At 48.9% G+C, this 23638-nt stretch overlaps 1 protein-coding gene across 2 annotated transcripts in view; it reads right to left on the reverse strand.

The window, feature by feature from the left end:
* COL15A1 (collagen type XV alpha 1 chain) overlaps positions 1-18045 on the reverse strand; it is a 102776-nt gene extending 84731 nt beyond the window's left edge. For both annotated transcript variants that reach the window (XM_027615536.2, XM_027615537.2), the window contains exons 1-3: positions 17994-18045; positions 17583-17661; positions 17418-17503 (exon numbers count right to left, since the gene is read on the reverse strand). In XM_027615536.2, coding sequence (XP_027471337.1) covers positions 17418-17503; positions 17583-17661; positions 17994-18030 — 202 coding nt within the window. In that variant the 5' untranslated portion in view covers positions 18031-18045. The remainder of the gene's footprint in view (positions 1-17417; positions 17504-17582; positions 17662-17993) is intronic.
* Positions 18046-23638: the final 5593 nt, after the last annotated feature.

The raw sequence follows: 23638 nt of genomic DNA on the forward strand, positions 1-23638 counted from the left end.
GGACTACTGCTCTCTCATTTTGCAGACGAAAGCCACAGAGCTGGTGAGCGGATGGTTGGGACCTGCAGGGAGTCACCTGAGGTCCTTCCCAGCTCTTTCTACTCTCACCAGTTTTTCACGCAGGAAGACAGGAGCCAGATTGCAGAAAGGCTTGAAAGCCAAGGAGACCAAAATGTATCCAGGAGGCCACAGGGAGCCTCAGCAGGCTTCTGAGGAAAGCCACTGCTGACCATTTTAGGAGGCATCGCCACCTCACCCCGAGCTGCTGCCCCTGGCAGCCGAGCCCCCCCCCCCACCTTCCCTTGCCAAGGAGAGAGTGGAATTGGAGAATTGGAATGCAGAGCGAAGGCGGTAGTTTGGCAACGGCAGGAGACATACTTTCCTGCAGCCTCTCCGGGCACTTGGCATGTTATGCTCCGGGCGAGTCATGCCGCCCTGGGAACAGCCCGGGGCGTCCCAACAGACGAGTTTATGTGAACTGAGCCAGTGCAGAGAAGCGGCCAGGCAGAGTGAGCTCACGGCTTCAGCAGGCACCCTGAAATCCAGCCCACACAGACCGAGGCCAGTGGAGGCCTTCAGAGCCGGGGAGGACCTCAGGAAACACCAGTCCAGTGTCCCCAAGATGAGAAAACCAGGGCCCAGACTGATGATGGGAGTCGCCCAAGCACCCATGGCCTGTTCCCACAGCTATCTAGTCCCCAGGCCACTCTCCCCCAAAACCCTAAAGAAGGTATGGGATGGGGAAGTGCCTCAGCCTGTGCTTGGCACACAGTAGGGGCCCAATGTGGGAGCTAATGCATTCGTGCCTGTGGTGGGGGCCTGCGGTCCACACATACAATGACTTGGGTGCTGATGCGCAGGCGGAAACAAACCACCTAAGCAATCTGTCCCACAGCTGTCACCACACTGCTTCTTTCTACAGATTGTCCCGCTCAACTGTGCAGAGAGCAGGGAGTGGTCCCTGCTGGACACTGGAGCCCATTTGGCTCTGCTGTGGGACTGGAGTTTCAGCGAACAGCTGGAACAGATGGTGACCCTAAAGTCATATTTTGCAACAGGCTGACTCTTGTTTAATCTAGATGAAAGTACAGTCTTCACATGTTTGCTGGAGGGAGAGTGGTGCAGTGACCAGAGGGGGAGTCAGAGCTTCCAAGATGAGTATGCGGGAGATGCTCCCACCTGGAAACCCAAAACTGAGGGTAACGTTGGAGGAATCCCAGGAGGACCAGTGTCACCCCACAGGTTCAGGGGAAAGGACGGGGAATTCAGCGCCAGACAGACCTGTGTGCAAGTCCTTGCTCCACCACTTACTTGCCGGTAACCTTGGGCCAGTTCTTTAACATCTCTGAGGCTTAGTTTCTTTCTCTGGCCATACAGATGGTAATAGCTAGCTCTCAGGGTGGTAGTGCAGGGCAAGGATGTGCCAAGCACATCCTGTCCATCTGTTTGTTCACTCATTTATCCATCCATCCATTTACTCACTCCTAAACAGTATCCAGCACCAATCACCACATGCCTGGCACTTCTAGTCTTGGAGATTCACCAGTCTTCATGGTCTGTGTGGTCTAGAACTGAGCTCCTCATCCTTGGCAGAACCACCACCGGGGGCTTTAGAACACTAATGCCTGGTGGCTGCCCTACCCATACCCTCTAGGAATGAGTGAGGCCAGGGATGCTGCTGTGCAGTAGCGTGAGGTTCACGGTTTAGGGAAACCTCCCATCCACTGAAGGCCTGCTGCCTCTGGCTCTCTCCAAGCACTCCCCTAGCATTACTTGCTGAATGCCTCACACGGCCCTGGAGGCAGGACCTCCACCCACCCCCCGCCCCACATCCAGGCGAGGAAACCATCCCTTCTTCTGAGCCATCTGCCCAAGCCACATAGTTCAGAAAAGGAAGACCTGGGATTTGAAGTCCATCTGATGTTTCCAAAGCTCAGTTCTAACCACATGCTGCCACATACAAAAGGGACCTCAGCATCTGTGAATGCCTGTCCTCGGCTCTCTTCCCACGTCCCTGGGGGTGGGACAGACTGACCATGCGTCTAGAGTCACGCTGCGCTGGGGAATTTCAGGGTGGTGCGATGCCCTCACCTGGACTTCAGAAGACCCAGATCCAGGCCTTCCGTAGTCCAGCTGTGTGGCTCTCATCTTTCTGTCTGTAATTTAGAACTAGAATAGATGATCCTAAAAGCCCCACATGTTCGGGGTCCTCAAGGTTCCCAGGGGGTTTTGATGGAGGCAAGGTGTTTGGGGGACCTCCGGGCCCTTTCAGAAGAGCACCCTAGGAGCCCAGCCCTCCAAGGTGCATGAACAGTGAACTGTGCCTTCTCCACAGGAGCCACTATGTGGCACGGACCACACTGGGTAGGAGGCTACCTCCAAAGGGAGGTTCTCAGAAACCCTGAACTTGAGTGGGACTGGCCAGTCTCCTGCATGCATACGCATGAGTGGCATTTCTCACATTACACTTAACCTCCCATGCTAATGCTGCCCCACACACTCATTCCTGGAAAGGTAAATGCAGATTGAGAGGGGAAAGCTTCTTGTAGCCATAAACACACACACACACACACACACACACACACACACACACACACACACACACACACACACACACACACACACATCTATTCATTCAACCAGCATTCACCGAGCAACTGCTGTCTGCCAGGCACTATTCGAGGTCCTGGGGATCCAGCAGTGACAGACAGACAAGTTCCTTCCCTCATGGAATGGACAGTTCTAGTACAAGAGCTTTGGAAAGCAATGATCTTCCTCTTGTCAACAACAACAATAACAAAAAGTTAATAACCCCTTCTGCACACAGGCGCATTAGATATCTGCAGACAGAGATAATGTTTATACAAGAATGGGTTGTGGCACCCACTGCCATGATTCTGAACCTCCCCCACAAGTAGGGGACCTCAAATCTATATACAACATCATCTCCACTTATGCATCCTACCATCAGGGAGAAGAGACCCCTATGCCTGAGGATCTGGGTCTAGACAAAGAGTCCCAGAGCTTAGAGACTTAATGAAAGCCTCCTGCTTTAACTCTAAAAGCACTCAACTTTTGCACCTTACTCCGTAACATATGTGTGCTTTTCCTTTTAGTATAAAATGTCCTTAATTATTCCCTAGTCATCACTGGACTCCCCACTCCCACCCCAAGTCTCCAACCTCTGAGTGAAATGGATGCAGGAAATAAACAACATGACTTTGCATGCCATGGTCACACAGCCACGAGCCAAGGGCACCGCAAATGTGAGATAGTCTCTGAAGGAGTGGCCTGGAGAGGAGGGGGTAATGCATCATCCATATCCCACCATTTCTAAAGAAGTTGCTCTCCTGTGTAGACACATCTAAAAGCTTTCCACCAGAGTTATTAGCCACAAGATCTTGTTTCTGTTCCCTGGTGAGAGAATTCTGCATTGTGTTTATGGATGCACATTCTGACTACCGAGATCCAGAAAAGGACAAAAATCAAAAGAAGAGTATCAGATCTGGATGGGCCTGAGAGCTGGTCTAACCCCTTCATTTCCTAGACAGGAAGAAGCTTTTCAAAGCAAAGACTAACTGGAGTCTAACTGCAGAGGGCAATTCTTAGAATCCTTTCCCCGTGTGACATTCATGGCCTCTTGGTGAGACAGCGGTGACAGGCTCTGGGTGGCTCTCACTCAGCCCTGCTCCCCTATCATTTTGCTGCAAGTCTCTTAAATGCAGTTCTCCTGTGCAACACAGAGGTGGAGACCCTGTACCTCCTCCTTGAAGCAATTCACTCTCAGCAAATAGAGGCAAGAGGAGCAGGGCAGGAGGCAGGACCCAGAGGCCCCCAGCCCACGGATCCTGGGCTATGAGTACTGCACAGGATAGAAGGAAGCCAGGATGCTCGCCCAGGGCCAGGCTTGAGAAAGCACCTACTGGATGGAGGTTCTGCTTTCCACCTGAGACTCCCCGCACCTACAGGCTGCTGTTTCCACCCTCTCTTCATTCTGCTCCCTTGATCTGGAACATTCCATTTCCCTTCCAACCCACCAGCCCCACCCCCTTTCCTGGCTAAATCGATTCACCCCTCACATCTCACTGTAAATGTCACTCCTTGTGGAGACTTTCCTGACACCTCAGTGCTGATCAGAATGGCCAGGGCTGGGGTTTCAGAGCTCCATGTTACTTATTCATAACATCTGTTCACCACGTACAAATATTTAGGGTTTTTTGCACAATTATTTATTCAGTGTCTGTGTCCTCCACAGACTGTAGGCTCCCTGAGTGGTGGGAACTATGCCTCTCTTGTTCATCATCTGATGCCCAGCACATACCACATTGCCTTGTACCAAGTAGGCAGTCAATGAACATTTATTCAGTAACCATGAGTGAACAAATGAATGAATGAAAAACCTGGGGCACCTGGGTGGCTCCATCGGTTAAGCATCCGACTCTTGATTTTGGCTCAGGTCATAATCTCAGTGGTATGGGATCGAGCCCCGAGCTGGGCTCTGTGCTGGGCATGGAACCTACTTGGGATTCTCTCTCTCCCTCTGCCCCTCCCCCTCTTTCTCTCTCTTAAGAAAGAAAGAAAGATCGACAACGTATGACAGGCAGGATGGCAAAGTCTACTGAGGCCAGAGCTTTAGGATTAATTCTATCCCACCTACCTACCCACCCTTGCAAAGTCCTTGTACAGCTATATTTCACTTTTCCCACAACAGAGCATGGCTTTTTACGTTCCCTCCACTAGAAGGTCAATGATTCTAGAGATGAATGACCTCGTCCCAGCCCTCCTCATCCTTCGCAAGACGGACCTGCACAGGAATTCCGAGCCCTGATGGACTGAAGCAGGTGCGAGCACTGTGCTAACGGCTATGGGGACATGAGCTCATGGCCTCATCACAAGAACACTGAAATGGGCACCGTTATTATCTCCCACTCTACAAACGAGGAAACTGAGGCCAGAAGAGGATTAGTAAGCCATCCCAAATCACCAGCCAGTATGTGCAGAGCCTGGACCTGAAGCTCTGGGTGGCCCCACAGCCCCGACACTTAACCACCATGCTACAGAGGCCAAGCGTGCACACCCGCATCCCTGAGGGGCCTAAGCGATGCTGACCTGGGACCCTGCATTTCTAGCAAGCTCCCAGCTGATGCCCACATGCTGGTACAGGGACCAGTATGAACAGTAAGTCTACCGAGGAGAAAAGGCACATGAGGGCTTCGGTAGGGCAAGGAGAGGATCCCAGCCTGCAGGTAGGCATGTGCAAGGGCTGGGTGAAGGGAACATGCTGTGAAGTTCAGAGACCAGCAAGTAGTTGAGTGTGGCTAGAGCCAGGGCATGAGGAGGGATGGGAGGAGACAAGCAGCCTTGAGCTCCAGCCCAAAGAGAGTGGAATTTAAGGTGTAATGGAAAGCATGGAAGGGTTTTAAGAGGGGGCGTGACATGATGGGACCTGTGTTTCCACGAGCCACTCTGCCTGAAGGCCGTGCTTGGGAATGGAGACATGGAGGTCCCACTGGCAAGGGAGCTTGTTACAACACTCCATTAGAGGACATGACACAGGCCTGACCCCAGGGGGGAGGGGGGTGGAGACGGATGGATGCGGGACGTTGGATGCAACAGACATCGCAAGGGTAAGACCAATTTCTTTCCAACAAAGCAGCAGTATTCTTTCCAGGTACTAACAATTTCTCAGCCCCTCCACGCCCGGGGGCCATGATGCAGAGCTGGTGGCAGATGTAAAGTCAGGTGCATACAATTCCACTGGAGTCTCAAACAGAACGACTCTTAGAAATGGGGCCCACCAACCACTCCTTCCAGTCTGGCCACACAGTCTCCACAGGGAGCTGTCTCCAAAGGACACCTTTTCCTGCCTTGCTCCCTAAGCATCTGAATCCCGGAGCGGCAGTGACTTGGTCAAGCTCCCACAGCCTCCTTGAGGCCTGGCATCAAGGAATCCGACCACTAAGCTAGTGCTGTGCATTTCAGAGAATTTCCCCTGGCGGAGAAAACAAAGACATGCAGTTGTAATGTGGTATCAGCTTCCAAATATTAAACAAGCAAAAACATTCCATTTCTTCAACTGGAAGTTTACATTCTAAAAGAAGAGGGGGGAGACCCTGAAACGGAGCCATCTACTCTAGACAGTTAAACCTGAAGTAAAATTAGAAAATATGTCACATGGAAAAACTCTGCAGTGAGAAATACTTTCTCTCCCCCCCTTCCCTCTTTCTGTGGGAGAGTGAGTAATTTGGCATTTTAACTAGACAGGGGAAGAGGGCAGCTGTGGTCTCTGTTTTGTGCCAAATGCACAGTTGTCGGGCACAGTTTTGTATCCTGCCTTGTGGACGGGGATGCAGTGAGGCATCTGCCTAGCAACCAGATGAGCAGAATGAGGGCTGCAGAGTTCAATTGCTTCCCCTGAGTGCCACAGCATCTGGCCAAACCGAATTCAGGCATGCTAGAATGTTCATGCTCACGGTGCGTTTAGGGTTCACCTGGTCCAACCCCCTCACTTCTCAGATGGGAAGCCAAGGCCCCCAAAGAGGCAGAGATCCGTCCAAGACAAAAGAAAAACAGGGAAACATCAAAGTTGAGTTTCTGGGCAGGTGTCTACCATGTCTCCCCTCATCATGGCTGTCTTTGCCTCCTGAAGATAGGGGAGCCCCTCCATGGCTGATGGTCACCTGCATGTACCAGGTTTCCACCAGGTTATTCGTTTCACAAGCATTGCCTGAGTACCTACCAGGGGCCAGGCAAGGTGCTAGGTGCTGGGGGTAGAGGGGAGAAGGTCCCAAGTTTAGATTCTTGAGGTGGCCCTCCGCCAGATCCCAACCACTCTGGAGGCTATGCAGTTTGAGATCAGGCTGTGAGGAGGGATATTCTGGGAGACAAGGCCAGAACAGCACATTGGTGGGATGTCAGGGGTCTCAAATGCCATGCTAGGAAGTGTTGTCATTGTTCTCTATGGCTACTGTAAATCACCACAAATTTTGTGACTTACAGCAAAAAAAAAAAAAAAAAAAAAGCATCTTATAATCTTACAGTTCTGTAGGTCAGAAGTCCAACACAGGTCTTACTCGGATAAAAAGTAAGGTATCAACAGTGTTCCTTCCTGAAAGCTTTAAGGGAAAATCCATTTCTTGCCTTTTCCAGCTTCTAGAGGCCACCTGTGTTCCTTGGCTCATGGTCCCTTCCTGCGTCTTCAGTGCCAGCAAAGAAGGCCGGTCAAGTTCTTCCCATATTGCATCTCACCGACCTCCTCTCCTGCCCCCACTTCTACTCTTAAGGACCCTTGTGATTATGCTGGGTCCACCTGCATCATCCAGGATCCTTACCTTCTTTTAAGGTCAGCTAATTAACAACCTGAATTCCATCTCCAGCCTTAGTTCTCCTACACCATGTGACTGAACACATTCACAGGCTCTGGAGATTAAGATGCAGACACCTTTGGAGGGCCATGACCACCTACCACAGGTGGTTAGCATGGGAAGATGACAAAGGGCTTTAAGCAGGGGTGACATGATCAGAGTTGGTGTTACAGTGCTGCTCAAACTGTAATGTGCACGTGAATCATCGGGAATCTTGTTAAAATGCACGTTCTGATTTAGTGGGTCTGTGGGTGGGACTGGGGATGCTGCTGATGCTGCTGGTCCTCGGACCACATCCAAGTAGCAAGAAGCTAGAAGACCACCGTTGGCCGCAGGTGGGGGATGCCCTGAGGGTGGAGGGAGACAGACTTATGTGCTGAAAATAAAGATGGAAGAAGACAGGGCGCCTGGGTGGCTCAGTTGGTTAAGCGACTGCCTTCGGCTCAGGTCATGATCCTGGAGTCCCGGGATCGAGTCCTGCATCGGGCTCCCTGCTCGGCGGGGAGTCTGCTTCTCCCTCTGACCCTCTTCCCTCTCGTGCTCTCTGTCTCTCATTCTCTCTCTCTCAAATAAATAAAAATAAAATCTTAAAAAAAAAAAGATGGAAGAAGACAGTCACTAAGATGTATGGCTGGGAGGGGAGAAGCAGCTGACTGACCCACCTTCAGATGGAGTTATGCATGGGATGCTGTAGAAATTGCATGAATTTAGGTTCAGTTTGTCCAGCAGCGCTTGGGCTCTCTGGACTTCTATTCTAGAACGGTTATAACTTTCCAGCACCCAAAAAGCATACCTTCATTTTCCTTTGGTGACATGTATTCTATCCCCGACCTATCTATTATATCCAGGTCCCTGCTCCACCCCCGCTCTGGTCCCCGCACCATCCATCGCAGCAGATGGCTGCAGGTGGCCTCCCAGCAGGGCTGGAAGCACGCACAGACTTTGCTATGGTCAAGGGTTCATAAAGCTGGGTTTTTGCTCAGATCTCCACAGTCTCAGGCTTTGAATGATTCATTCATTAATGTATTCAAATGCTCATTGTGTCCGTTTGGGGCCATGTCAGATGCTGAGGAAACATGGATAAATAAAATAGGGTTCCGACCCTCAGGGAACCCACAGTGATGTGGGAGCAGAGAAGGAAGGAGGTACTGAACGGGTCACCGATTACAGGCCCAATGCTCACCTCCTTAGTCTTCATAGTAGGAATTATTGGCTTAATCTACAGGTAAGGAGAATAAGGCAGAGAGGTCGCTCAATGGGAAGTGGCAGAGCTGAGATCTGAACCCAAGACCCAGGCTCCCAGAGCTCATCTGTCTGAACTATACCCCCTGAAGCTCCCTCTGAGATCCAGTGCCGACTCTGCCCTCCTGTGTGGCAATCATGGGCAGGTATCTTCCTCTCTGGGATTCAGGATCACCACGTCAGAAAGGAGGCCTTTGGGCCGCACCAGTGGTTCTCAACCCTGGCTGCACTCCAGAATCATACCAGGAGCTTTTAAAACCTGCCAATGACTCAACCTCACCCCGGATGAGTTCAGCATCCTGGAAGTGGGGAAAGCTGGGCAACGGGTTCGTTCTGAATCTCCAAGTGATTCTAAGGTGCAGCCAAGGTTGAGAACCACCAAGGTCCTTACAACCTGACCTCTGGAACTCCAGTTTCCTGAAAGATCCTCTTCTCTTCCAGTCCTTGCAGGACATGTGCAAAATGAATGAACGAAGTGGGAAGGGAATAGGGAGGAAGGATTCACAACTCCTTTCAACTAAGGGCAATATGGGGCAGTCATGCAGCACTGTCCCTCTACCTGCTGTCACTTTCTCCCTTTGTTTTGTTTAAGATTTTATTTATTTATCTGAGACAAAGAGAGAGAGCAAGAAAGAGAGCGAGGGTGGGGGAGGACACAGAAGAGGGAGAGGCAGACTCTCCGCTGAGCAGGGAGCCCAACACACAGGGTTCGATCCCAGGACCCTGCGATCAAGACCTGAGTTGAAGGCAGATGCTTAACTGACTGAGCCACCCAGGTGCCCCGTCTCCCTTTAGATTAGAGAAGTAGCAGCAACAGATAAAGGTGGGGTGAGCTCATCCTGTGTGCTGCTGCAGGGAGTAGAATCACTACTGGCTTTCCAAAGAACGCAACAGAAGCTTTAAAAATGGGCATGCACTAGAGCCAACAATTTGCTTCAGGAATTTGTGCTAGGGAATAACTGCAGAAAAGGTCAAATACAGAGCTACATAAATGGGGTCATCACGATAGTGTTTATAGCAGCAGACAACCAGAAACCGTCTAAAGGCATAAAAGGGGACTAGTTTAATTATGGGACGTATATACGATGAAATACTATTTCAATTACAAAGGATGTTAGGGAATAATATTTAATGCTCCAGAGGAAGTATTTAGATGATGATTAAGGGGGAAAAAATGCCAAGCAACAAAACACAATGTACAGAATGATCTATTCTTTTTATAACCTATGTGCATATTTAGGCAAATATTTGAAAAACTGTCCACCAAATGTTAGCAACATTTATTGCTGAGTCATGAGATAGTATGTGGCATTTATAAACTCCTTCCCCCCTCCAGATTTTTACAATGACTATGAATTCTACTATCAATTTTTTAATGTAATTGAAAAAATAAAGCTCCTCTTTCAAAACCTGCTTCCCTCCCCCCGTCCGCCCCATCTTCTGGTGGAAGTAGACATCCCTACTTTGGTAGTGCAGAGGCTTGCTTGCACCCGCATTAGGACACACAGGATAAGTTCCCTAGCATTTAAGCTGGCCGCAGCACGCTGGTTTCTACTACTGAACTGTGAGTCACTCTAGGATGGGTCCTCACTCCAGTGCATCCTTTTAGTCACCCACCGCCCATCCCAAAGACCTCTGTGAGAGGAGGCAGTCAGGAAATATGGGAAGAAGACAGAAATCTATATATCTATAAGTGTATACATCTATATAGTAGCCAGAACACAGAACAAGGGCTGATGGTTTTTCAGACTTCAACTTCGTGGAAAGACTAGTTGAGAAAGCCCTCCTGGTGGTAGAGGGGGCTTTTAAGCTGGGCCCCATGTAAATCCCTCAGTGATGGAAGGGTGACTCCTGGAGACGCTAAAGGCAAGGCGGCTCCCTACAAATCAGACTCTAGCCAAGCTCCCCCAAATACCTGAAGTCAGGGGTCTTGCTCATTTGAGGGTGATACCAGGACCCTCAGAATAGTTTTCTTCCCTGTCTAATCCTTCAAGTCAGCCATGCCATGCAACAACTGCTAAATGAATTGGATTGGATAAAATTGGGTTGGGTTGGGTTGTACTAGATTAGGTTGGGTTGAGTTGAATTGAGTTGAGTTCTGATGGGGAAAAGGAGTGGAATGCACTCATTAGGTGACCCCGGTCTCATACTTCCCTCATTAAAGTTTGCCCAATAATAGGTCTGGATCTTCTTCCAGGTTCTGCCCTAACCCTAGACTTTTTCTCTCTTGAATTAGGGTGGAGCAGAAGAAGGTGGTCAGTCAGCAAACCTGATCCTCCCAACACCTCTGATGCATCTCTGCCTCCCCTGGGCTCTGTGTCAACAGTAGTAGCTCAGGCCCCATGATCTGCTGCTCTGACTTTGGAAACTTGATTTGCTCATCCATTCTCCTTATTGCACATTAGTATCTTCAACTGAATGTGATTATAAGATTTCCTCCCTTTTGATAACCCTCACTTGCCCACCACCACTCCAACACTCCCACTAGCCGATCATATCATGAGAAAATTCTATGATAAATCAATCTGTACTAAAAAATATATGGCCTAATGAATGAGACAGGGGTGACTTCCCTTACCAGATTTTAAAACATATTACAATGCAGTGATTACCAAGACCATGTGAGATTTTATTTATTTTTTATTTTTTAAAGATTTTATTTATTCATTTGAGAGGGAGATTGAGAGCACACAAGCAGAGGGAGTTGATGCGGGGTTCGATCCCAGGACCCTGGGATCATGACCTGAGCCGAAGGCAGATGCTTAACCATCTGAGCCACCCAGGCGCCCCAAGACCATGTGAGATTTTTAAAAACAGGCACACACACAGTCACAAGAAGGGACCAATAGTAGAGTTTGAGAAAAAAATTTCTAACGTTCAAGAAAAAAATTATGTGATAACCAAAAGCAACACAACGATGGGTAGATCACTCACGTCTTAATTAGTATTTTGGGGAACCCTGGATACCACTTTGAAAAAAAACTGACTTCAGATTACATGCTATGTAATCTATGTAATTAACATAATTTACGGTCCATTTTAAGTAGGCCAAGCTGTAGACATTCAAAGAAACCTTGGAAAATAAACTCAATATTTAGCGAGCAGAAAAAAGATACATGTACAACTTCTGATAAAATGGAGGCCATCAGGAATAAAATGAGTGGGGATAAGCTAGACAACACTGTTTATGCGATTACATATAACGAAAAAAAGATGAAGAGCAAAATAACATTAGCATTAATTCCTAACTAGTTATTAAAGTTACTAAAGAGAAAAAAACCTAAAAGCCCCATAATATACCCTCATTACTCAGCCACGCTCACCCCACAGTTGGCAGAGCTGCGGAAGAATTGAGATGAGTTACAATTACAGTTGACATAGTGAACCGGCACATTGTCTCCAGGCAATAAGCTGGACCGACCCATTCATTCCCTCTTTGATTCACTGACAGAGTTTTTGCTGAGTACTCACTCCGCCAGGCCCTGGGCTAGGCTCTAGGATTCAGAGGTGGAAATGCCCAGTCCCTGCCTCTTGGAGATTCCTGTGTAGTAGGGAAGGCAGAAGAATCATCAGTGGTCACCGTCCATCTGAGAAGCCCTGTGACTGAGGCATGGGTTGATCGTGTCAGCCCAGAGGAAAGACAACCAACAGCCTTCCCAGAGACGATGGGTAAAGGATGAATGGTGGGCTGCCAGGTGGGCAAGGAGAAAGGTATTCTCGGAGTGACCAGCCCAGGCAGAGACACAGAGGTGAGTCATCGCATGTCTTATTCCACCAGCCACCAGTGGTATGGTATGAGCCCAAGTCAGTAGGGGCTCTGTGTCACTGGAGAGACTGGGAGGCCACAAAGGGCCCTCTGCAGCAAGAAGCATGACCCCCTCTTAGGTACAGTAAGAACCCAGTGAGAGCAATTAAAGTAGCAAGGAGAATGATTAAATTTGTATCTAAGACAGATCCATCTAAATACGGAAGAACTGGGGTGCCTGTTCTTGGGAGGGCGGCTCAGTCGTTAAGTGTCTGCCTTCAGCTCAGGTCGTGATCCCAGGATGCTGGGATCGAGCCCCGCATCGGGCTCCCTGCTCCAGGGGAAGCCTGCTTCTCCCTCTCCCACTCCCCCTGCTTGTATTCCCTCTCTTGCTGTGTCTCTCTCTGTAAAATAAATAAATAAAATCTTTAAAAATAAATAAATAAATAAATACAGAAGAACTATCCAACTACTTCTATTCTTTGATGGGCAAGTCTGTTCTGTTTTGGGTAATCTAGTAAAAAAAAAAATACAAAAGGAAAACAAAGGCCATTTGTCAGAATATGGTCCCAGCAGCACTGTTCATAATAATGACAAAACAGCTGAAGTCCAAGTGGCCAACTCTGGACAAACGAGGCATGACCCACACTCTCAAAGTGCTCCCACGGAAAAGAGATACAACCATACTGACACTAGAGGGGGGGACAGTGGCTGGCGCTGGGAGAGACAGATGAAGGTAATGGGGAACTCAGTGGTGAGAAAGCTCGTCTGGAGAGATGCCTCTAAAGGGGGCCATGTAAGCTGGTTGGTAGCATTAGGCCTTAAAGAGAAACAGAGGGCAAGGCAGTGTGCTCCAGAGGGGGTGATGAGTTCACATCTTGTGCAAAGCCAAAGAGACTACAAAATCCCAACTCGTCATGGGAAGCTGTGAGTGGCTCCGTGTGCCAGTTTTCAGCTCATGCTCTGCCGTAAAACACACAGGCAGCACGGGATGCTCCCACGGGCATTTCCCACCTTCTACAAAACCGAAAAGTTTACCCAGTAATTAAAACACTACAATCATTTATCTTCATCACAACTTCTAATGGTATGTGAGCAACAGTAGCTCACTACAGGCCATGGCCCAGGGGAGGCAAGAGGCCAGAGATCGGAAATCTCAGGTGTGACTCCTCCCCACTCCTCTCTCCTTCAGGAAAGCACATCAGACGGACATGAGCGAGAGTGAGATGGTTAGAGGAAAATCCCAAACTGGCTCTGGTGAGCATTCAGATTTGTCTCTAAAGAAGACCTACAGATGGCCAACAAACCTGTGAAAAGATGCTCAACGTCATTAGTCATTAGGGAAACGCAAATCAAAACAACAAGGAGGGACCACTTCACACCCACTAAGATAACTGTAATTTAAACACGGAAAATAAGAAGGTTGACAGGGATGTGGAAAAATCAGAGCTCTGCACACTGCCGGTGGGACCATGGACTAGGACAGCCACTGTGGAAAAGAGTTTGGGAATTTCTACAAAACCTAAGCATGGAATGACCACAGGACCCAGCAGTTCTACTAGGTATAGACCCAAAATAATTAAAACAAGTACTCAAATTCCTGTACACAAATGTTCATAACAGCACTATTCATCATAGCTAAAAGGAGGAAACAACCCAAATGTCCCCGTCAATGGGGGAATGGATAAATGAATTGTGTTCTACCCATGCAGTAGCATATTATGCAGCCATAAAAAGCAATGAAGTCCTGACACACGCTACAACATGGATGACTCTCAATAATATTATGGTAAGTGAAAGAAGCCAAACACAAAAGATACAGGTTATATGATGTCATTTATATGAAACAGTCAGAAAAGGCAAAACCAGAGAGAAGGCAGATCAGTGGTTGCCAAGGGCTGGTGGGGTGAGCATGGGGGTAATGGCGAATGACGAGTTAATAGAAACAAGGCTTTTCACTCTTTGGAGTAATGAACACGTTTTGCAACTAGACAGAGAAAACAGCTGTACAACAATATTAATGTATGAACTGCCACCGAATGGTACACATGAAAGTGGCTAGTTTCATGTTGTGTGAATTTCACCTCAGTAAAAAAAAAAAAAGTCAACCAGGATAACCAGAGATCCAATAAATATATGAAAAGGCAATCAACTTAATAATCAGGAAAACGTAAGTTAAGACTACAGTAAGATTCTACTATGTACTCCTCAAAAGGGCTGAAATTCAGCCCAGTGACAAGACCAAGCACTGGTGGGGATTTGAAGAAGGGGGAGCTCTTATACCAGGCTGGTGACCGTGCACCTCAGTACAACCATCGTGTAAGATGGGCGGGCACTGTCTGTTCAGCTGGAGGAGCTACATACCCCATTACCCAGCACTCCACCCCTAGATATGGAACCAACAGCAATACGCGCCCCTGTGAATGTTCAGAAACACATCGCTGTATCTGCCAAAATGGAAACATCCCAAATGTTGTTGGAGAAAAATGGACAGATAATGTATAGCATATTAATACCAGTAGGAAATTATACAGCGACAAAGATGAATTCACTACGGCCCACATATAACAGCATAAGTGAATCTCAGAGCTTAAGATTCAGTGAAAGACGCCATGCGTAAAGTTCAAACTCAAGTCAAGTGGAACTGTAGAAATTGGGGATACATGCTCAGGTACTAAAGTTATTTCTAAAAAGTAAGGAAGCAGTCACCATAAAAGTCAAGGTGATGGTGACTTCTGAGGGCAAGGAGGGGGTAATCACAGCCAAGGGGCACAAGAGAGCTTCTGGGGCTATCCTATTTCTTGACCTGGGTTATATGGATGTTTGCTCCATGATAAATCAGTGGGCTGTACTTCCTGTGTGCATTTCTCTGCATGGATGTTATATTTCATGGTAAAACAGTTTAAAGAAAAGTAAGTAATTTGCACATATAAGGATTTTATTAGCAGGAACAAATTACTTGTAGAGCCACTGCCCCCACCTATCTGCTAAACTAGCAGGTATTCCAATGGCACTGTAACTTTACTGGCTCGGTCATGATGTGTTAGGGGCACAAGGATCAGTGTGGAGGACACGGTCCCATTGACAAGGGTCTCTTTAAACAGGGCAGGCCAGGAAAACCTCAGGAGCTGAGAAGCCTTGAGACACTGGGCCTTGGTTTCCTTATTAAAGCACAGATATAATAGCAGTCCCAGTCCCTGCCTCCTGGAGTGATTTTGAGGACTGGATGAAGGTAACCCAGACCTGCTCACACCTCTGCCTGAAAGTATCAAGTGGTTTGTTTATAAGTGTTAGCCTGATTAAACTGCATGCAAAATTTGGTTTGCAGGAGGGTATTTCACAGGTCTAGGAAGAGTCTCTGCAGAGGCCCAGAGGGACTCTGAATACCCATCAGTTGCAAATGGCCCTTTCGTTGCCCTTTTCAGCTCCTGAGGGTTTCCTGGCACTCCCTTTTTACGTTATGGATGGGAACAGGACTTCCTCTGTGTTGTTTCTAACAACTAACTTGACATCATGGGGTCCAGCCTTCAAACACAGGAGAAGAAAGAAACACCAAAGTCTCTTTCCCCAGAATCTTCTTCCTTTTTGAAGGTGGGGGTTACGGCAAAATCCACGAAAGACCACGAAACATGAAGCTGCCCTCTGCTGCTGAGCTGGCAGTACCCTCTATCACATGCAAAACTGCAACGTTTCGACATGGGCCATGGTGCTGAGAAGCCAAAACTGGGCTCCAGCTGCCCTTTGATCTGCAAGAAATGCCAGGCTGGAGGCTCTGGCAGGAAAAAGTGGCCTTTGAGTTTGGGTCTTGCTCCCAAAAAGACAATGGTCTAGGCTGTCCGAGGTTTCCTCTGGCACACAAAGAGTTAACCCAGGCCACCCTCAATCGTCAGTTTCCTTCAAAGGGACAGATGCTGTTCCCCCTTCTCACACATTTACTCTACTGAGGCTAAGTACTGGTTTTCTAAATCCAAAAGGGGTGGGAGGCTACTGTTGGACCAACAGAGTTCCGCAGCGCGGCAAGGAGAAAGAGCTGAGGGAGGAAGGATGGGAGCCCAGGGATCTGGGCGCGAGTCCTGCCTTTGGGACAGGCCACTTCCCAAGCCTCTCTCATCCTCAGTGTCCTGTCAACTGCTTGCATTGCTTGCTCACACAGCTATTTCAAGGATCAACCCAAAAGTTCTACCACTTACTTTGTGCCTAGTACGGGCCACAGTGTGAAAAGCCTATTATTTCTAATACCTCTCTTAATCTTCACAGCATCCCTAGGAGGAAAAGTAGTCTAATTATTCCCGTTTTTTGGAAACTGGGGCACAGAGAGGTGAAATTCATTGTCCTGAGTTGGGTCACCTAACTCAGCCAACAATTTAAGCCCAGACAGCCTGAACACACACTTTAACCAAAATCTATTTTAAACTCAGACCCTACCAGTCATCCCCCTGCCTCTGGGTTCTGGTGGGGAAACTGAGGCTCAGGGAACAGAAGAGACCAGATCCCTTGGCTCCCCGCCCCTAGCTCTTCTCATCACCCATGGCGCCACTGCCCACAATGGATGGGACTCCCCTAGGTAACTCAGGACTAAGTTAGGCATGGAGGTAATTCAGTCCGGGTATTTCTTGCGCGGCAAAAGCGCCAGGTGTCCCTGCTGGTGGTCACGCTCCCGCACCTGTGTACAGAGAGGGCACCAGACCTGCCCTTACAATGAACCAGCCAACACGCACGCCCTGCGCGCGGGCGCTGGGTGAGCTGGAGCTAACTGTCCCCGCGGAGCCGCGGGCGCTGTCACTGTGCTTCCAAAGTCCCTCTCTGCCCACGATCCGAGGGGCCGCGCCTCGCTCCACAGTGCCCAGACGGCGCGCCACCCGCCCAGCGGGTCAGGGACTCCCCTTCGCCCCTCGCATCCCCTGCACCGCCCGGGGGAAGCGGCGGGACCGCCAGTGCGCACGGAGCGGCGAGGACTCCCTTTTATGTCCAGGAATGAGGAGCGCACCGCAGGCACGCCCGCCGCCAAAACCAACTTCCCCGCGGCGCGGAGGCAGCCGGTGCCACCCTCGGGCCGGGTCGCTTACCTGTCGCGGAGCGGGTCCGGGTGACAGCGGGGAGAAGCGCAGAGACCGAAAGCAGCCACAGTAGGCGCCAGCAGCGCGCGTTCCTCCTGCAAGAAGTGGCGGGGGGCGAGAAGGTGAGGCGGGCGGGAGGGCCGAGGGGCCGGGGTGCGGGGAAGCGAGTCCTACCTTGGCGCCATCTCGCAGGCCTGCCGAGCCCCCGAAGGCACTGTCCGCCCGGCTGCGCGCTGGCCGCGGCTCGCCCTTCCTGCGGCGAACAAAGGCGGCGCTGGGCAGCGGCGGCGGCGGCGGGCAGCCTCGCGGCTCCCCTGAGTCACCCGCGCTCTGAAACCCGACTCCGCCGCGCCCTGCGCTCACCCGCGCGCCGCGCCGCGCCCACCTCGGCCAGCGGCGCCGCACTCACGCCCCGGGGGTCCCCGCCGCCGCCGCCGTCCCCACGCCCCTTTCCCCCTTCGATGGACGCGCCCTCCCGGCCGGGGCAGCCACCGGGGTCGGCCTTACGTAACCTCGAGAAAAGCCCCGCGCCCGCGCTCCTCTGGGTAAGCGAGACGCGGCTCCCTCCCGCCCTAACGTCTGTACCAGTCGGGGCTGCCCCGCAGTCGAAGTCTCCTTTCATGGGCCAATGGAATTCTCTCAACAGCCCGGGAAGGCCGGAGTCATTGTGATTTCCTTAAATGACGGATGAACAAACTGAGGCTCAGGGAGATGGAGCGAATGTCCAAGAGCACACAGCGGGGCTGAGTTCCTGACTGCTGTGCCTGCCCTGCACGCCGGACACACGAACCCCACAGAAGTGGCCCCGCTTTGAGGGGTACAGTGATACATATAAGCACATGCGGCAAAAATAATCCTAATAAAAAAGTTAAATGTATCTAATATTTCCAAGGTTTTCCTCGCTATAACTTGCCTGCTGCACCCCGCTCCACCCCCCTGCCGGGGAATGTAAGTTTCAGGAGGGAGAGAGTGTATTTGTTTTGTTATCTGGCTAAAATAGTACCCCGTGGAAGGAAATGCCAATAAACATTGGGTGAATGAAGGAGCACAGTCTCCGCTGAGACCACTCAACGCACTGTGATGATGTGGGAGAGGTGAACCAGGCTCAGCCTCCAAAAGCCATCCCTGGTGTGTGTGACTATCCCACGTGTACGGAGCTTAGCACAGGGCCTGGCATTGGCTAAACCCTCAAATGGTGACTTTCTATTACGGTTACCAGCAGGCACAGCAGAGCAAGATTTGGGGGAGCGGGGAGGCACCACGGAGGTCCGAGGAGACCTGCACAGTTCTGAAGCTTGGCAAACCCCAGGGGCCTCTCTTCCTGATGCACCAAGGGGCCACAGTGGGCTATGGCACTGTACTCAGTTCCTGGTTTTCCTTTCTAGTAATTTGAGTTAGGCCCCCAGAGATGGGATGCGGATGGACATGGTAGCTAACATTTATTGAGTGCTGATTACTTCCCAGGCCCTGTACTAAATAAATGCTTTACAGGATCCCCCCAAGTTCGGAAAGTAGAGTGTTCCTATAAAATCTTTGATGAGCCAAAGTGGTGTAAAGTGAAGAAGCAATTACCATTAATTTATACGGAAAAATGTTTGAGAGTTCCCAGACCCCAAAAATAACCCCTCTTAGGCTTTTCTGATACTTTAGGACACATCTTATTAGCGATACCCAAAATAAACTGAGATAAAGCACAGATGCTCACAGACAGTCCAAAGCAGTGGCAGCTTGATGCTGCATCTCTATGCTTGCGGGGGCCGATCCCACTGCTTGGGGTCCCTGCTGCATCTATAATCACTTGCCCACAAAACATGGAGCACTATTTCCACTTTGCCCCTTTTCTCCAAAAAGTGAAAATCCTCTTCGGATTTCTTTCAGTTATGGAAAACAGGTATCCCCATAGGTCTTTCATAAAAGCAAAGTGGCAAAATGTGAACTTTTGAAAAGCAGGGGTACCTATACCTGTGTTATCTCGCTCAATCCCTACCACAGCCCTGGAAAGGAAGGGCTGCAAAGATCTTCATTTCACACATGAGGAAGCCAAGGTTTAAAACATGCCCAGCCTATGTGGGACAGGTGCCGGCATCCATACTCTTCACCACTCAGTCACACTGCGGGCCCAAGGACAAAGTGGTTAGACCCACTGGAGACACGCAGCACCCTGGCACGGAAGGGTTAATGTCTGCCCGGCCAGTGAGGACTCTGAAGGGAGCTCCAGCCTGTGGTCAGGAGCTGGGTTTCCAGTCCAGTTCTGGCCTGGGCTACAGAGTAAAGTTGAGCAAATCCTACCGTTTTCTGTTTTTTTCATTTTTTCATCTCTATAGTGGACATGATGGTCCTGAGGTGGGCAAGTGACTGTGAGTCTGTCGATAAGAAAACTTGCACACCACAGTGCTCTGTCCCCTGTAAAGGGCTGCGTATCCGGGATCTGTACATAGCTGGGATTCATGTGAACAGCCTTCAGGACTGGAAGAGAGCAGCATGGCCTGTAGAAGGCAGGAGAGGCTTCAAGATGAAAGTGAACTTCACCCAGCCCCTGGGTCTGAGGAGAGTTTGGGGGGAGGGGTTCAGAGGAGGGAGAGGAAGGCAGTACTCCTACAGATGCACACTCAAGCAGCAAATGGATAAAGACTTCCTGGGTTGGAGAGCGGAATGGCGGGCAGGGTAACACTACAGAGCCAAGACCTTCGATGACATGCCAATTGATGGGTACGCATGTGGCCTTGAAATCATTGGTATTCCCTGAGCATTTGGAATCCTGGAACATTTACAGTGTAGAGAGGCTGAGAAATCTGATCCAGCCATCTCCCTCCTGTCCCCATTTTACTGATGGAGAAACTGAGGCTCAGAAAGGCCATGTAATTTACCAACTATCCAGTAAGTGAAAGATTGACAAGTCCAAGAGCCAAGGAGGAACACGCATAAGAGGAGAGAATGGGTAAGGTCTTCAAATGTTGCAGAAGATCCTCAAGGGTGGTGAATTCCCTGTCACAAGAGAGACAGACCCCTTAACAAACAAGAGGTCCCAGAGAAGGTAGGAATTATGAACTGGGGCTCTGGGATCATGCTGCTTGGTGAATCCTGGCTCTGTTACTAATGAGCTATATGAAATGTGGGCAAATCTGTAAAATGAAGATGACAAAGTTGTTGGGAGGATGAAGATGTTTCCGAGATACACAGCATTTATCAGAGTGTCTGGTGCAAGATAATGCACCAAGTTAACATCATCTAGATGTTAACTTCTATAATTGATGGTGGTGAGATTCTGGCAAGGGCCATGACTGCGAGAAAGACGACACCCCAAGCCCAGCCCTCAGGAGGCTGAGGCATCAGCAGCCAAAGCAGCTCTAGAGCTAGGATGGCCCCGTGTGGAATTAACACACAAGGCAAAGTACATTCTAACAAAATCGTCTGCTTCAGGCTTCTTTCTTCATCTGTTTGTATTCTCTGTGAATATGAATTCTCTCCCACTAGCAGCCATTCTGTGCTGGAATACTTTATTTTAGTATGAATTACTAACCATAGAGAATTTGCTTTCTTAGTTCTCTATTTCTCTATTGCTTATAAAGTATCACATCAACTGGAGATATAATTGACCTCCTTAGAAGTCAAACTTAGAATATATTTCTACACTGCTTAGAAAAAGCCATATCAACTACGATTGTCTGATAGGTCTGTGGTTCTATTTGACTGTTAAAACCAGAGGCTGTGAACTGGTGGCCATTGGCTCAATTTGGCCTACAGGTATGTTTTGTTTGACTTGTCTGGTCACAAGCGCAAAATTAAATTTGTTAGCAATATTGGACAATTAAGTGATTTTACATTAAAGTCTAGATTTCTGGCTTCTTTTTAAATTTTTGGAAAACCTGGCAACATGGGGCCTGCATTCCCTGTGCCAACAGTTGATTGGCATTGAAAAGGAGCTGTTGCCTTCAGTTAAGGCTGTGCTCCACTTTGCCATAGTTCCACTACTCCCTATTGTTCCTCAACACCAAGGCTATGAATCATTTGCCATCACACACACTTTGTCTTTCTTATAAAAAGAAAAGTGGGGAGTACCTGGGTGGCTCAATCGGTTAAGCATCCAACTCTTGATTTTGGCTCAGGTCATGATCACATGGTTGTGAGATGGAGCCTCACATCCGGATTTACGCTGGTCATGGAGTCTACTTAAGATTCTCTCTCTCCTTCTCCCGCTGCCCCTCCCCACCCCTCCCCCTCTTAAAAAAAAAAGGAAGAAAAGTGGAATAGATTGAGTGCTCATGTCTTTGTTTAAAAATGGGTAAAAAAATAAAAAGATGTCTAGATACATAGAGTCAGGTTTCAAGAAAGATGTGGAAGAACATTCTGCATGTTTAATATATAAAGTACATCTACCTTGAAAAAAAAGAAAAGAAAACTGAGATGTTATTGTGAAACAAGCCTTGTCCTCCTCAATTATGTACCAGCCAGAAGGATGAAGGCATGGCTGCATTTTGCCTGGTGGGCTTTAACTGGGGTCCCATTTATAATTCAAGGTACATACAGATGATCTCAGACTTACGATGGTTTGACTTATGACTCTGACTCTACAATGGTATGAAAGCAATATGTAGTCAGTACAATAGAAACTGTACTTCAGATTTTGAAATTGATTGTTTCGTGGGCTATAGGTGTATGCAGGATGGCCCTCTCTCTCTCGAGTGGGGCAGTGGCAACCAGCTGCAGCCCCCGTCAGCTACCCAATCATGAGGGTAAACAACCCATACACTTACAATCATTCGTACCCATGCAACCGTTCTGTTTTTCACTTTCAGTAAGTATTCACTAAGTTACATGCCATATTCAATGCTTTATCATAAAATAAGCTTTGTGTTAGGAGATTTTGCCCAACTGTAGGCTAATGTAAGTGTTCTGAGCACATTTAAGGAAGGGGAGGCTAAGCTACAATGTTCTGTAGGTTAGATGCATTAAATGCATTTTCAACTTAGGATATTTTCAACGGACCATGGGTTTATTGGGACTTAACCCCACTGTAAGTAGAGGAAGATCTGTAGGCTTAAGGCAGCAGATTCCTTTACTACTCTGGCAGGGGGATCCTGTGTGTACATTCCATATTTTGCTGCTTCTGTGTACATATCGGATAATATCCAGTTCACTGGAAACTAAAGGTGAAAGTCCCCAAAGCACATTTCTTCTGTACAAATGCCTGGAAACAAATGCATGTCAATATTGTTAATTTTGTACCTGCTTCACCTGGGAAGCCAGGCCATGTAGGGCTGTAGTAGGGCTCTCATTCTGGAGTTGGGCCCAGAGGTGGGAACTGTGAGCTCAGCCTGATGGAAGTCAGGGAGGGAGCAGGGTATCCAAATGGTCGCAGCTGCAGGTGTGGGAGGGATGGGGGCAGGATGCCAAGCGAGGCATTTCGCCTCCTGCCAGACTGTGTTTTGAGGGTTTCAGCGATTTCCTTCCATTCAATATGAAGTGGTAGAAATAGCCAAGAGGAAGCCTCATGTCATACCCAAGCAGGTCTTAAATTGTTTACCACAGCTTCAGTACAATCTGAGAGATTAGAACATGTGGAGACGTGGGGATCTTATGTCCCGGCTCTTCCAGGACTCAGCTAAATTAATGTGCTGTTTCATCTTCCCATAATCCACCCAAGTGTCCCAGAAAACACAGTCTTTAAAAACATTCTCCAGACTGTCTCCAGCAGCTGGAAGGGGTACAAAAATCAGTGAAAAGAATCCCAAATTTTGGTTTGGGAAGAAGTTGCCAACCTCATAGCACACGTCTTCCCAAACCTGCTTCTTCGGGACACAGAGATAATACCTCCCTCATGGACTTGTGACAGAGTTCCCACAGGCACCCAAAGCTTGCATCCTCATCTGATTCCATGGGCAGAAAAAGGGGAATAAACTTAGATAGCCGACTAGAAAAGAGTTTATTAGAATAACCAAAGAGGGCTGCTTTTTGGGTGACCCAGAGGAAACAATGACCGTTTAAGCCCCCACCTGCTTTCCAGCCAGGAGCCTGGTCCCAATGAACACCTTGATGTGTTCAGATGTGCAAAAGGGGAACCGAGGGCTGCATAAAAGGAAAAGATGAATTTGAAAATCTGACAATCCTTAAGGGAAGAGGACGAGAAGTGGGAGTGTGTCAGATGCTCTTCAGTGCCACTGTCAGGGTCTGGTGCTCCAACCCTCTGCCTTTGTCATTCGTGTGTATTATTGGCAAAGGCTTCCAACTGC

This window comes from Zalophus californianus, chromosome 13, assembly GCF_009762305.2.
Source record: "Zalophus californianus isolate mZalCal1 chromosome 13, mZalCal1.pri.v2, whole genome shotgun sequence".
NCBI lineage: Eukaryota > Metazoa > Chordata > Mammalia > Carnivora > Otariidae > Zalophus > Zalophus californianus.